Source organism: Vitis riparia, chromosome 4 (genome assembly GCF_004353265.1).
Source record: "Vitis riparia cultivar Riparia Gloire de Montpellier isolate 1030 chromosome 4, EGFV_Vit.rip_1.0, whole genome shotgun sequence".
Classification (NCBI taxonomy): domain Eukaryota; kingdom Viridiplantae; phylum Streptophyta; class Magnoliopsida; order Vitales; family Vitaceae; genus Vitis; species Vitis riparia.
This window is the reverse complement of record NC_048434.1, coordinates 2,636,713-2,651,274: the sequence shown is the minus strand read 5'-3', so window position 1 is coordinate 2,651,274 and position 14,562 is coordinate 2,636,713. Positions and strand designations below refer to the sequence as shown.

At 36.2% G+C, this 14,562-nt stretch overlaps 2 protein-coding genes across 6 annotated transcripts; both read left to right on the top strand.

Moving 5' to 3' along the window:
• Positions 1 to 1,641: 1,641 nt before the first annotated feature.
• Positions 1,642 to 3,088, top strand: LOC117911994 (acetylglutamate kinase, chloroplastic). Its single transcript, XM_034826394.1, has one exon. It carries the CDS (start codon positions 1,757 to 1,759, stop codon positions 2,801 to 2,803), a length of 1,047 nt encoding a protein of 348 aa, XP_034682285.1. The 5' UTR covers positions 1,642 to 1,756; the 3' UTR covers positions 2,804 to 3,088.
• A 2,826-nt stretch (positions 3,089 to 5,914) lies between these two features.
• LOC117913040 lies at positions 5,915 to 13,578 on the top strand. 5 transcript variants are annotated; one of them, XM_034827908.1, is made up of 12 exons: positions 5,915 to 6,118; positions 7,061 to 7,161; positions 7,439 to 7,613; positions 7,707 to 7,713; positions 7,801 to 8,000; positions 8,085 to 8,175; positions 8,416 to 8,939; positions 9,151 to 9,265; positions 10,241 to 10,296; positions 11,496 to 11,602; positions 11,713 to 11,800; positions 12,932 to 13,578. In XM_034827908.1, exons 1-12 carry the CDS (start codon positions 5,999 to 6,001, stop codon positions 13,214 to 13,216), a joined length of 1,869 nt encoding a protein of 622 aa, XP_034683799.1. In that variant the 5' UTR covers positions 5,915 to 5,998; the 3' UTR covers positions 13,217 to 13,578. The 5 variants fall into 5 exon arrangements, with proteins under 5 accessions (XP_034683799.1, XP_034683798.1, XP_034683797.1 ...); XM_034827907.1 differs by having other exon boundaries at positions 7,439 to 7,622; XM_034827906.1 differs by having other exon boundaries at positions 7,707 to 8,000.
• Positions 13,579 to 14,562: the final 984 nt, after the last annotated feature.

The window sequence follows — 14,562 nt, the reverse complement described above, 5'->3', positions numbered from 1 at the left end:
TCTACATGGCTCCTTGTGGAGGTACTAGGAGGAGGCTTTCATCTTCGTCTATAAGTAGGAATCTAATGATGTTGGTCCATCTCAGGCTCGAGTTCAAGGTTCTAGAAGTTGGGCTTTTGGTCTTGGACATGCCACTGCCTCGTTATCTGCTCGATCTAGTCTTCTAAGGATCAAATCCCTTCCCCTATAACTTCTTTTGCTATAAATGAGTAGGTATGAGATGTGTGACAACGACTGGCCTGATTAGTAGGCAAGCTTTTTGAGGAGTTGACTACAAGCACTGCCATTATATATTCTAGGCTGTGGGTGATGGACGATTGACTTAGTTTGGTAGAGTCTTAAGTTGCTTTGTAGTCGGGTCGAATCTCACATTCATTGCCTCTATAGTTCTTACATGTTCCCGCCTTTCCAAATAGTCGTTTTTGTTATAAAAAGGATTCGTTATATAATTTGACGATATTTGCATATTGGTTGAGTGTAGATGAGAGGTTTGTTGATAAGGGTATTGTAGACGACTGTATGATGGTTAAGATGACTTTACATTAGGATTCGATGAGGCAACGGTTTAGGAGTTGGGGTTGGGAGGGGGGAGAGGAGGGTGGTCTCATTGTAATATTTGTTTTGTCACCAACTATCAAATGAAAAGATTGTTTATGTAATATATAAGATTGACGATTTTCTTTTATCATTGCATTGAAATTGACACATCATAAGTTCCAAGAATCTTATTGGTTATCATCGATTTTGACTTACTTTGGAGTTATGTTGGATGTAGTAGAGCATGGAAAATGACAATTGGATTTGAAGAAGTTAGAAATTCAAAGTAAAAATAAAAAAAATGGAATTGAAAGCCTAAAAATTTTGATGGATGTTCAAATGTCATGAAGGGGAATATTCAAACATCCTCTAAGTGGGATGCTCAAACGTTTACTTAATGTTCTAGGACGTTTAAACATCGATACTCTCATTAGATTTATAAGTCCATTTTCTTTATTTATGTTAGGATTTTTTGGTAATTTTAATTTTAAAGAACCTACTTGGAATATCTATCTAGGTTTTTGATTTAAAAAAAAAAACCCTAAATTTCTAAACTAAAAAACTAGCACTTACATTGGATAACTAGATCTCAACCCTAACATTCTTAATTCTTAGGTCTTTCAAGAGCATTATTGAAAGCCTTTTTGACAAAAAGGTAAGATGTATCGATCTGCTACCTTAAACATCAGGTTGAGTTGATCTATTAATAAGTATGAGGACAACCTACGAAAACAATCGATATAAAATCTTTGGGTGTAAGTGTGTCTGAATAAGATAAAACTCTATTACATTTATTTCACATTAGTAAATTGATATGCGGTTGTATGATCCATGACTTTATCAAGTGTTTCTTTATAAGTTTGTCAAAATTGCTAATGTAATATGATTAAATTGCTTGAATTGTCAATTCATCTCTCCTATACTCTAGGTGGTTTCATCATCACGAACCAAGTATCAAATTACTTTTAAAAATGTTGTGAAACATGCCAATTATGCAAGGGTAGATGCCAATGGGATGGAATACCCAACATGGAATATGAATAGAGGGGGGACGGGGAGAAAAGAATTCCCAACATGGAATATGAACAGAGGGAGAAAAGAAGGGATTGTGGGGAGTAGAAAGATATAGGAGTATATAAGTGAACTCTTTTAACAACAATCTCAGCCGCCTCACTGGTAGAAGCAGCTGAAGCAGTAGAAAGAAAGGAGAAGGCAGGAGATGTCATACTCGCTCATCCCCAAAACCCTATCACTCTCTTCTTCCTCTCCCCTCCCTTTTCCTGATAAAACTTCTCCCCCATTTCTCAAATCTTCTCTCAATTCCACACCCAATAGACCCACCATTGTTCCTTCTATAAAGGCTTCTCTTTCAACCTCTCAGCCACCCATTTTAGAATCCTCCAAATCCGACTTAGCTGGTCAGCTCCGGGTCGAGATCCTCTCTGAATCCCTACCCTTCATCCAAAAGTTCAGGGGCAAGACCATCGTCGTCAAGTATGGCGGCGCCGCCATGAAATCCCCTGACCTTCAGGCCTCCGTCATTAACGACCTCGTCCTCCTCTCCTGCGTCGGCCTGCGCCCCGTCTTCGTTCACGGCGGCGGCCCTGAGATCAACCTCTGGCTTGGCCGCTTTGGCCTCGAGCCCAACTTCCTCAATGGCCTCCGCGTCACTGACCACTCCACCATGGAAATCGTCACCATGGTTCTCGTTGGCAAGGTCAACAAGCACCTTGTCTCCTTGATCAACAAGGCCGGTGCCACCGCCGTCGGCCTCTCCGGCATGGACGGCCGTCTCCTCACTGCCCGACCCAATCCCAACTCCGCCCAGCTCGGCTTCGTCGGCGACGTCGCCCGCGTCGACCCCACTATCCTCCGCCCCCTCATTGACAACAACCACATTCCTGTAATCGCTTCCGTGGCCTCCGACGAGACTGGCCAATCCTATAACATCAACGCTGACACCGTTGCCGGAGAATTGGCAGCCTCATTGGGTGCGGAGAAGCTGATTTTGTTAACAGACGTGGCCGGAATTCTCGAAAACCGGGACGATCCCTCGAGCTTAGTGAAGCAAATTGACATAAAAGGGGTTAAGAAAATGGAGGGGGAGGGGAAGATTGGTGGCGGAATGATTCCCAAAGTGAATTGTTGTGTTCGATCTCTATCACAAGGGGTTAGGACTGCTAGTATCATCGACGGCCGCCTTCCTCATTCACTCCTGCTAGAGATCCTCACTGATGAAGGTGCCGGCACAATGATCACTGGGTAACCTCACCTGTAATCGAATTTCCATATTTGCTTGTATTTTATCTTATTCAGTAAGATAATAACTCTCGGATTGAGTGGTTGGATTGCGCTCATTCACTATCAGCATCAGTTTGTGATTTTTCCTGCCTTCTTGAGTTGAATCTCAAATGGGAATTAGAACTTTGGATGGCAATCTGATGGTCTCTGTCTTAGAATTTGCCATTGGTTCTGCATGAACTGCAACAGAATTTTTAGTCAAGATGATTCTTGTGCTAGTACAATGCATTTATGCGGTATTCTTTTTCTCTGTCTTGTTCTTTTTCTTCTGCACAACACCCTCCATTCAGTTCCAACTTTCTCACCCCAGACAAAAGGAGATCAAAAGTGTGGTTTACAATTCTTGTGCTACATGGGTGTTTTCGGTCTCGGCTATAGTTATCTTTCGCTTTTGAATTTGAACTTGAATGCCTTGGCCATTCACAAGTCCATCCTCTTCCAAACCTAGTGTTGTTGAAACATAATTGAGGACTAAACAAAAATGAGCTTAAATCCTACTGTGATGATGGAGTACATGTTCTTTTGTGTTGGTTATCTTAGAAATTTTTTTTATTAAGTTGATCTTCATTGTTTGAAAAACACTATTCAAAGGGGATTTCCAATTAGCGAGTGATTGTCGGTTACATCTACCATCTTGTGAATTCAGTTTTGGAGTATTATCATACATATGCCACAATGTATTAATATCTGTTTAAGATATATTGGGTCTGTAATGGAGCATGTTTCTCCAAGCATTTAGGACTGCTTTGGGTTTAACATTGATGGGTATTACCTTCGAGCAACTGACATCAAATCTATGTTAGATTCTTAACGACCATCAAATTTATATAATTGTTCATGTCGTTGCTTTTCAGTAAACTAATTGGAAGTTTTAGTCCCTCTGAAACAGTCCTGATTTATACTTAGTAGTTTCTTGTTGAATACCATTGTCCAATCTTTCCTCAAATACCAGCAGGGAATATGCCTCATGGCTTTTCTGAAAACCTGAATGAAGAGAAGTCACAAGGATGCCTGGAGCTGAGATTAACAGAACCTCTTTGCTCAGTAGCTTATAGTAGTATAATACAAAGCTGCCAACTGTTGAAGATGAGGTTTGGTGACAAATGATTTAATCTGAAAGTGAGAAATTACTCACTTGAGGTTGTCATATAGCTCTAACAAAATGTTAAACATAAACCTCAGCAGAAGTACCTTAGCCTGTCATTCTTCTTGGCGATGATTTGAATTCTCACAGGATAAGCTTTTGGCTAAACCTGCTCTAAAAACTGATGCAAAGTCTTTATAGTGTTCCCAACAGCTAGACCTAGACAGTCGAGTAAGCCCATGTAGTGGTGAAAAGAACAGCCATTAAGCGCTAATCCTCTGGTGCGTTTCCGTCCCTTTTTTTTCTTCTCTGCCTTTAGTTTTACGCTTGTTTTTATGATTCCATTTGGATGACGACCAGGGAGATGAGCCTAGAAGATTTGAAAAGGTTGATTTGATTATAGTTAGTTTAGTAAGAAATGGTGAAAAGCAGCAAAAGTTATACTAAAATATAATTTTATAGAAATTGATGTTACCTAGTTCTTTGTTGGAATCATGATGCCCTGGCCTTTGATCCATCTGAAATTGAAGTTTAGGAGACAGGAGGCCAGGGGTTTGTGTTTTTTTTTTTACTCCTCAGCAGGCACAGTTGAGCTCTGGTTGAAGAAGATCTGAAGATGTGTCATGTTTGTACTTGTACTCCAAATGCCAAACATCTCTATGTGATTTCATCTTCTTTTTAGAACTTTGGGGGATTAACCCCATAAAAAAGTGAGTCTCAAAAACTTGGCAAATTGGAGTACAAGTGTGCAAGGATGCCCAGCATACTTGTTAAAGGCAACCACTAACCACTCCCTAGTTGTAGTGCTTCACTGACCCCCCGCTCGTGCCCATAGTCTTAAAAGGCACAAGGCGCCTTAGGCACAAGGCACACCTAAGGCAGAAGCATCTGCTACAACTTAGCCGTAAGATGCAACACAAAGTGTGTTTGAGTAAAGTGAAATGCACGTATCGATTTTATAAAATATGATTTAAAATCTAATCCAATTAATAAAGAATTTTAAATTTTAATTATTTAAAAGAAACATTCAATATAAAAAGTAAAGAAATTATATAAATTTTAATATATAATATAAAATTCAAGAATAAAAGCATTTAAAAAAGAAGAATAAAGTTGATAAAGTGTGTTCGTTCGATAAGCCCTATAATTAGAGTGATTGCACCTTGAGTATAGATGCACTTAACCTCGCCTTTTAAAACTATGTTCATACCGTGTGATTTATTCATTTCCTTCTCTTTTACTTTTTTTAAAACATCTATTTTTTTTTTTTTTTTAATGTAGATTGAAATTTCATATAGTTTTGTTATTGAATTATATTTTATAAAAGCGAGATGTACCCGTATCGTCATTCGGTTTTTAAAAAATTATGCCTTGGACTTCGACTTATGTCTAAGCTCTAATGTATGGAATTCATACAGGCTATATTTGGTTTTTGGAAAAATGTGAAGGAAAAAAAAATAAATGGAAAAAAAAAATTAAAGGAAAATAAAAATAGATTTAAAATCAATAATTATTTTTATATATATTTTAAAATTATTTTTCTTATTATCTTTGATGATTAAATAATTTTAAAATATATAAAATTTTAATTAATGTTAATTATAATGAAACCAAACACCAGAAAAACTATATTTCATAATAAAATTTAAAAAATATTTTGAACTTCACTCAAATTTGACAAAAATTTCATATCCACGGTTCATTATATTTAGAAATTACGTCCCAATATATATTAGAAATCTAGGCTTTTTTTCATAATTTTTAAAAAACCCTTCTTAAATAATAGTTTTTAATTATTTGTAGAACAATTTTTTTTTGAAATCTAAATATAAAATACTGTTTTTTATTTATTTTCTATAAAAGAAAAATACCATTTATATATAATGTGAAAAAGGATATTATTTAATTAATTTTAGTTAATGACGTGGCAAAGACGAAAATAAACATAAACTTATAATGATAGTAGGAAGAGCAGCGGCAGTCTGAGTAAGAGCGAGGGTGGTGAGAGAGAGAGAGAGAGAGAGTGTTGGTCTAATCGTCTCGTCCTCTTCGTTTCTCCAGAAGGCGGGCTGCGAAATGGGAAACCCTAAATCATTCAAGATCCCTATAAATTCTCCGCTGGCAACCACTCTCAAATCTTCTATTTCCCACAAGCTTCTCGAATTCCTTGGAAACTACACTGACGACGTGCTCGCTGTAATTCTATTTCTCTCTTCATCTCTCTCTCTCTCTACTACTCCCCCCTTCCCTTTTCATCATTTCAGGCTTTGGATTTTGATCATACTTCCCCTGACTCTGCATCCCGTTCCAGGCTCTTTCTTCATGTGCCGTTTGGATTCTCACTACTTCCATCACAATAACAAGATAAATTAAGAAAAAAGAAATCCGAACCCTACTTCTTAATTTTTTTTCCTTGTTTTATTCTCGAGAAAATCTGGCTGGGTCGGCTGGGTTTTTATTTATTTATTTTCTTAGGAACCAAACAGTGGAAAATGCATGTAAAGGAAGTTTTCCAAGTTTCCATCGCCTGCCCTTTTTTTGCTGCTTTCAGCCTTTTAATATCCATTTTATGATTATATTTAAAATAATTTAAACTTATTTGATAGTCAGGGCAAGGGTAGGGTGGGGTTTAGAGTTTGTTCTATCATTTGATCAGAATTTAAAAGAATTAGGAAAATATTCAGACCCATTCTCTTGGGTGCACTATTTAGTAGCTTTCTTTGGTAGAGATATCTCTAAAAGAAATCCTCCATGGGTTGTAATTATTATCTTATCATTGTAATTCTGTGCAAATTTTTTTTTGCTCCTGGAATTATAGTTTCTTTTTCTTAGATATTGTGGATTGAGTGTAAAGGATTCTTGGTTGTGGCTTCAGCATTATGTATCATGCTGTTCATGAAACCATCTATAGGTTTTGGCAGATGGGATTGAGACTGTTGGATTTGGTTCCTTTTTTCATGGAAAGCTCTGAAAATTTTCCAAAATAGATTTTTGAATTTTGGCAGGAAATTTGTATATTTTAGTTGAGATATCAAAAGCTTATAATGAGCTTAGGTTATGGCATTGGCATATTGACACCTTCACTTTTATAATACTCTTTATAGTTGAATAATGCTCTGAAGTTTTACCTCTTTTTAGGAGTATATTACAGTGCTCGTTTGTAATGGAAAGCATCGAAATCAAGCTAGAGATGATTTGGAGGCATTTCTTGGAGAACGGAGTGAGGAATTTGTATCATGGTAGTATGATTCTAGACCTGTTGCATCCTCATTGAAATAACTAATAACGGTTTCTTTGAAACATTTTAAAAAAGTACTGCAACATTGTTATTTGTTGATTGTTATTTGAATGCTTGGGTTTTAGCTAAAGGGGGCATTGAAAAGGATGTGTTTGGCTCACATATTGCGTATACAATGTAGCGACAAAAAAACAAATCCTGATTCAAATATTGAAAGTGTATCTTGGATACATGTGTTAGTTACTCTGATATTAATAGTCTGTATTACTTTTATCTAGGTTATGGGATCTTCTCTTGGACTATGCCAATCAATCAAATACAAGCATTGTCCCGTTGGATCCCAAGGGTGTCACCTTCAGCAGTCCCCATGACAATGACGCTGATATGGAGTACAGAGCTAAAAGGTCAAGGAACTTTCATAATCATGGCACCAGCAATGATGATGGATCACCTGTAATATCAGTATGATGGATGCATTTCTTTATTCATAATAGTGCTTTCTTTGTTTGCTAAATTGGTGACATAAATTATAATTTCCCATGGCAGACTGAAGGTGAGGAGTTGCGCCACCCATCAACCTATGCTTTTTATATTCTTCCAGATGATACGGACTTTTCTGAGGGCTTTCAACGGTCTGCAGGTTTTGCTGCACCTTCAGATGATGTTAATACTGAGAAGGTATCCTTACTGATGTCTGGAAATGGTATGCGAAGTGAACTTGAGCCAGTTGAGGACATTTATGATGATTTTTTGGCACATGGATGTTCTGGAAAGGATAGCTTTTCAGTGATGCCAGCTAGTGGAGAAGAAAGAATTCTCTACATGGATAAATATCAGAAGGTTGGCAAATGTGAACCATTTATTTGATTTCTAATTTTATCCCTAATACATTCCATTTTCTAACATTGGCATATTGTAGAGCAGATTGTTGATAGTAAAGCCATTGACTTGCCTAAAAAACTTTTCTCACCCTCAAAACAGCCATATCCTAGAAGATTACAGTCTTCTATTGCAGGTATTGTACTTGTTAAGGCTACTGAAATATGTCTCGGAAGTTCATTAAATCCATGTACATGATTTACAAGCAAGCATATCAATTTTTGAGTCTATTCACGCTAAAGGTGTGAGCAGAAAAATTATGCCTTCTTATGTATCCGTGAAGTTACAAGGCTATCTATAGTATAAATTTACGTATTAAAATCTGCATTACATATGAGTTGATCACATTGAGGTGAGATGTCCTTTCTATATGCAGATAATCCTCTTCCCAGGCAAACATCTTCTGCCAATGCATATGGAAGAAGTCTTTCTCCCAAAGTGGTCACTGCAGTATCTCACCAGTATGACAAGTCACGGGGTAGTGTTTGGGATAGATTGGGCAAGCCGCAAAAAAATACATTTGAAAGGAGTAAAACTGTTGATGCACCTGGTATTTCTATTAGAGAGCAAAATGGAGTTTTTCTTGACCAGAGTGTACCAGTGCTTCCTTCACCAACTGAAAGACATAGTAAACAAGAAGCTCCTGGGCTTGGTAATGGTGCTTACAATTCTGGAAAATGTAAGAAATTGGAGAGTGGTGTGAGTACTACTGGCAAACTAAATGGTGCCAGTAATATCAGGCGAAAGAGGCACTTTGGTGAGAGTAGTACTGGCCCAGGTAACAGTTCAGTTTCTTTGGTGGACAAGGGGAACATGGATGTTCAATATAAAGAAACTTCAGGAGATTCCAAAAAGTCAAAACTGGCCGAAGAGGTTTCAGAGGCTATGACATTTGCTCAGGTTTCTGGATGTTTTTATGTGGATGCTAAATTTGAGTCTAAAAAATGAATACATCACTGAATTTCAATCCTATGCAAGCTCTCAAGAATGACCTTATTCCAAATGCAACTATCTAGTATTTTCAGCAGCCGTATATGTTATTTATTTTGTTTATCAAGTGAATGTTTGAGTTGATCCATATGTTGAAGTATTTGAGCCTTTTCTCTTGCAGAAAATGTTAGATTTGAAAGTAAGATTTCATCAACTTGAAAGGGAAATGTGTAAGCTTCGATCAAAGCACACAGATCTGACAAGAGGTGGAAAGCCTGATTTATCATCTAGTTCTGGTGAGGCCATATTGGAGCAACCTTTCGAAGTGAATAATAATAATGCAATTATTGGGGCTTTTCTTGTTTTAAGAGTTGCTAATTATTGTCAAATTTTGACAAGGTTTTCTCTATGATGTGTGTGGTGGTTTTAAGTAAAAAATAATGAAAGATTAACATCTTGAGAATATGGAAAGGAGCATGTGGAGTGGTTTCTGCCATTTTATTGTTTTTTCTCTATCTCATCAATTGTGATTCCACATTTTTGTCTTCAGTATCATGTGATGATTCAGATTTGTGTTTTTTTGGATGATGAATTGAATAATAATTCTGTTTAGATGTTTTGTTTTGCACCCGAACTTTCTAGCTTCCCAAGTGTTGGATCCGTGGATGAAGCCATAAAAATTATAAAACTATTGTGAGGTGGTTATAGACAGCACTTCTTATTAGTAGATTTCTGTTTATTTTTTTATTTCTAGAAAATCTCTGGCATCTATTTAAGAATCAAGATAGATAGGAAAGGGTCAAAGAAAAATAAATAGGCCTCGAATATGGAAAGGAATAATTGCAAGGTTTATCCTCTCTTTCCTTACCCTCTTCCTCAATCAGGAATTGACTTTTTAACTTCTGGTGTACTATGTTCTGAGGTAATTTTGTTTTTTACCTAGTGAACTATTTGTATATATGTATGTTGATAACAAGGAAACACCGTGCTAGAACCAGGACATTCGAGTTCATGGTTCAGCTCAGGTTTGCTTATTTACCCTGGGCCACCCATGCAAGTTACTGAATGAACTTTGATGTTATCATTGATAAGTTACCTGTCAAAAACTTAGTTGTTGAGGCACATTTAATTCTTACCACCATCACAATGTCTTTATTAGATTTCTTGTCAGTCATGGTGTTACCAGAATAGTTTACAATGATGACAATTGTTCATCATACTGTATCAAGAGGTAAGTGGTGCAAGAAATTTATTTACTTGTGTATTTGCAGGTACATTGAGACATCCAGAGGAAGATATCGAGCCAAGAACTGTATATGTAACAAATGTAAACTCCATGAAACATTCTATATGTTTTTCCAAGGTCATATAATGAATTGTGTATGTTATTTTATTTTTTGATAGGTGTTGTCCCCATTGCGACTTGAACCTGGAACCTCCCACAAACTCTTCCCATCCCTTTGCCACTTGAGCTAGGCCTCAAGGGCATAATGAGTTGTTAATTTGAATGCATTTATCATGCAAATCCCTTTTGAAGTTTCTATGGTTTGTTCTTGCTAGTGAGGCTTGGTTTTGTTTGTCTTGTTGTCCTTAGCTTGTCAGGGCTTAGTGTTGTTGGTTTGGGGTGTGGTTTGTTGTTTTCTCTTTTCGCTTGTTTTTTAGCACTCTTTCTATAGTGTGTACTTGGTGCGCCTTCTTGTGCTTTTAATCTATTTGCTTATTTACCTATCAAAAAAAAGTGAGGCTTACTGATGCAGGTTCAGTGGATTCAGGCTGTGCTTGGGGCAACCATCTAGAATGTTGGGCTACTAGGTTTATTATGGAACTTATTCAAACTTATGAAACATCTGAGGTTACAGGATTTATCTCATAATTTTTTTCTTCTCAAAAATTGCCACGGAATGGCAATCCAATTGGTGGCTATGGAATTCAAAATATTGTATTTTTCTAGTGCTAATGATGTTGTAGATGTTTATTGTTACATTGGGTGGGCTCACTAGAAGCTTTGCCAAAAAATTATTTTTTTATTATACTATATAAGATGCCTGCATCTTTGCAGATATATATGTGATCATTGGGAATGTTTGTGAGGTCTACTATGAGTTGATAACTATGATATGAATTACAAAGATATAGAAATAGATTGTCCTGAGTAAACTATCTCTTGTGGGAAGAATTGTTAAAAATATTCTCTTGATTGGTGGAGGAAATGACTTGAAGACGGTAGGTAGCAAGGCTTCTAACTAACCATGAGTTGCTGCAACTCTCAAACCCTCCTGTTTTTATCAGACCAAAAAATATAAGTGAATAAATAGAGAAACCCTCAGGAAGATTTATGGCTGTTAGTATGGCACCTGAAGACTGTGATGTGATCTCAATCTTCTGCAAACATGAAATCAAATATATGCCAGTTGAAATAAACATAATCTTTCAGTATTCTTGCTGTTGATGAATCCTTTCTATTTTAACTGGTGCTGTTAAAATTGGTTCGTAAGCTTGCTGCCCCTTTCCTGTGGAAAATATCAGGTACATTTTGCAGCAACTAAAGAAGCTTTATCAAATCACTTTGCCAAATGTGGGTTGGTGGTCAATGTTGTTATTTTGACTGATGAAACAATTGCCCAACCAAAGAGGTAAATATCATTCATTCAGCCATTCTATCGCAGTTAATACCATGGTAGGTGCCATCTATATATTGTGGCTTTCTGATGCAGGATAATGACATGTAATATTTCTCTTTTAGGTCTGCTTTCATTACTTTTGCCAGTGTGGAGTCTGTTAACAAAGCATTGGCATTGAGTGGGACCTCATTTTTTTCAAGAACTGTAAAGGTAACCAATTGATTAAAATTCTTGTAGAGGATCAATTTGATCATTGATATGGTAAGATGAAGCTGTGGTAGTGAAGGAAAACATGAAACAATGTTTTTATGCATTTCTTTATTTCTAATTTCTTTTTTTCTTATTTTTGGTTTGGTTTGGTTTGGTTAAGTTAATCTTTGGAAAACCTGATGAGATAAACACATATGGTGCTGCATGTGGCAAGGCAAGGGAGTGCTTTAGAAAGTTTTCATGAGACAAGATTTACCTGGACAAGCTTGGGCTGCAGGCTTATAGGTTATGATGACATCTCATAAAATTTCCATATGATATATATGAGTTGACCAGGGATGGTAGTTGTGTTGAAACTTTCTGATATATCTTCTGACATTGTTAGGTGCAGAAAGGAGAAAAGGGTGTGTGTGGTGTGTGGGTGCTGGGGTTGAGTTTTTTTAAATAGTCATAAGATGTTAGGAGACACCTTTAATGCCTCGATGATGGCACTCTATTTTACATCCATGAACCTTCAACTGTGATTCCCTGGCTCTTCTTATGTTTTTTTTTTCATCTGACTAGTATAGGGCTCTGCCTTGAACAATTTCAACAATGAATATTTGGGAAGAAAACTTCCCACCTCGTGTTATCAGGATCACTGCCTCCTAGATGCAAACGTGATATCATTAGTGTCTTGTACAATATTGGCTGACTAGAATGCCAGGAGTGGTGCATCACTGTCAAGTGTTTGAATTTCAAACTAAATAACCTAATATTCAGTGGAATTGAGTTGCAATTTATTTGCATTTGTAGTTTTGGTTCACTTCTTTCATTTCCCTACCCCAAAACGTAGAAGGGAGTGACTGTGGTCAGGTACTGTCCCACTTCCAAGGAGTTATTGTTGAATTTGTCTCCTGTCATGTTTCCATTTTAAGAATCCATGTGCTCCCATTCATTGTTCTTTGGGTAATTTTTTTTTACTGGAGCAATATCTGATGGACTAACCTCAAATGGGAAAGGGGAAAATCTTAACTAATGTGCTCGATGTCTGACTTTGGACGGTTAATATTGATGTTGAATTCATTTTCATTTACTACTCTTGATTCACTTCTTCCACTGCTGTTTCATTGTAAATGTTGGACTATGTAGGTTTTTAGAAAGGCAGACATGGCCACTGGAAAATCTGCACCACCCCAGGTTGCTGGAATGCCAGTGCAAGCACGGTTTGCTCACATCAAGGGAAAGATCGCCGTTGACAGACCTCTGTATTCCACCCCTCATCTACAATGGCGACGAGAATCAATCCCCACTCCCTCTGAACCATCAGCTTCAGCAAACATTCAAGAGAAATCCCCCTCTGAATCATCAGCTTCAGCAAATATTCAAAAGAAATCCACCGCAGGCTCTGGCTCCCAGCAGCCTTTTTCAAGTTAACTCTGCAGAGGTCAGTATCTGGAACCGGCTTCTTCATCGTTTTAGACCCCTAGAGCTGCTTAATTTCTTGGACAAACAGACTCATAAACATGCACGAGCTGCTGTTTTGGTCATGTTCTTTTACCTCATGCACCATCTACTACTATTGGAACCCAGGGAAAAGAAGAAGAATAAAAAAAAGAAAGGAAAAAGAAAAAACCCCTTGATGCAATCTCAGACTTTGTAAAGATTTTCTAAATGGCAGACTACTGAAATGTTAGTGGTGTCCTTGTTACATCGACAATTTTGGAGGTGGCTCTTGTATATAGCCAAATAATAACAATTTTCAACATCCTTCTGTCAAATTTATTTGTGTTGCTGCACTTCGGCTCTTCCCTAGAACCAAAATTCAAATGTAGCCTAGAACAAAGTAATATATTATGAAAAAAAATGCTATAATCTGGGTTGTTTAAGAGTACGTTTGACAGTGATTATAGTAAGGGTTTTATTTTTAATCTTTCTAGTATTTGAAAGATAAAAAATTTCAAATTTTAGAAATGGTAGAAATATTTCATAAAAATCATTGACAAACGCATTATAAGAGCTCGTTTGACAGTGAATTTATGAAATGTTTTTACACTTTTCAAGTGTTAAAAAATATGAAAAACGTTTTTTATAATCACTATCAAACGCATTCTAAATATATAATTTGACCGGGATTCTTGAAAGCACTTTTAATGTTTCTAATACTATTATAAAATACGCACCATAGACACTAACTTGGATCATTATACTACAAAAGTCCATTATTGATATAGGATCTGACACCCTTTTTGTTATAATTCGTGAGTGGGTGGGATTTTTAAATTCATGGATAATTTAAGGCAGGTTATATTTGCTCTTTGAAAAGTACCATGCTAAGACAAATTATTTTTTAATTAATTTTTGAATGAGGGAGAAACATTTTTATGTTTTTCCATTTTAAACCCATGGATGATACAAGGCATTGCTCCTTTAAAAATAATTAAGAAAAATTATTTTTCATATTTGATTTTATCATTTTGTTGGACGGTTAGTATCCATAGAGAGTCTTAAGGGTTTGACAATAGAAAGTTTCTCGGTTATAAAATAAAAAATAAAAAAAATTGGTTTTATACTTTTATCATTAAAAAAATAGTGAAGGGTTTTATCATTAAAAAAAATTGTAGATAAAGTCGAATTGGACTAAAATTAGTAAAAAATTTATATATTTTTAATTATTTATTTTATATAAAAAATATGAATAAGTAAAATAAGTTCAAAAAGAAGGGTGTAAAAATATTTATTTAATTTTTTATTTTTATTTTATTTACTTTCTCTCATGTTTT

Excerpts from the sequence above, each read along its gene's own strand:
- LOC117913040 (XM_034827905.1), top strand. The coding sequence starts at position 5,999 with ATGGGAAACCCTAAATCATTCAAGATCCCTATAAATTCTCCGCTGGCA. Across the intron at positions 8,176-8,415 it reads ATTACAGTCTTCTATTGCAG|ATAATCCTCTTCCCAGGCAA; the intron begins GTATTGTACTTG and ends TTCTATATGCAG. Across the intron at positions 11,603-11,712 it reads ACAATTGCCCAACCAAAGAG|GTCTGCTTTCATTACTTTTG; the intron begins GTAAATATCATT and ends TTTCTCTTTTAG.
- LOC117911994 (XM_034826394.1), top strand. The coding sequence starts at position 1,757 with ATGTCATACTCGCTCATCCCCAAAACCCTATCACTCTCTTCTTCCTCT.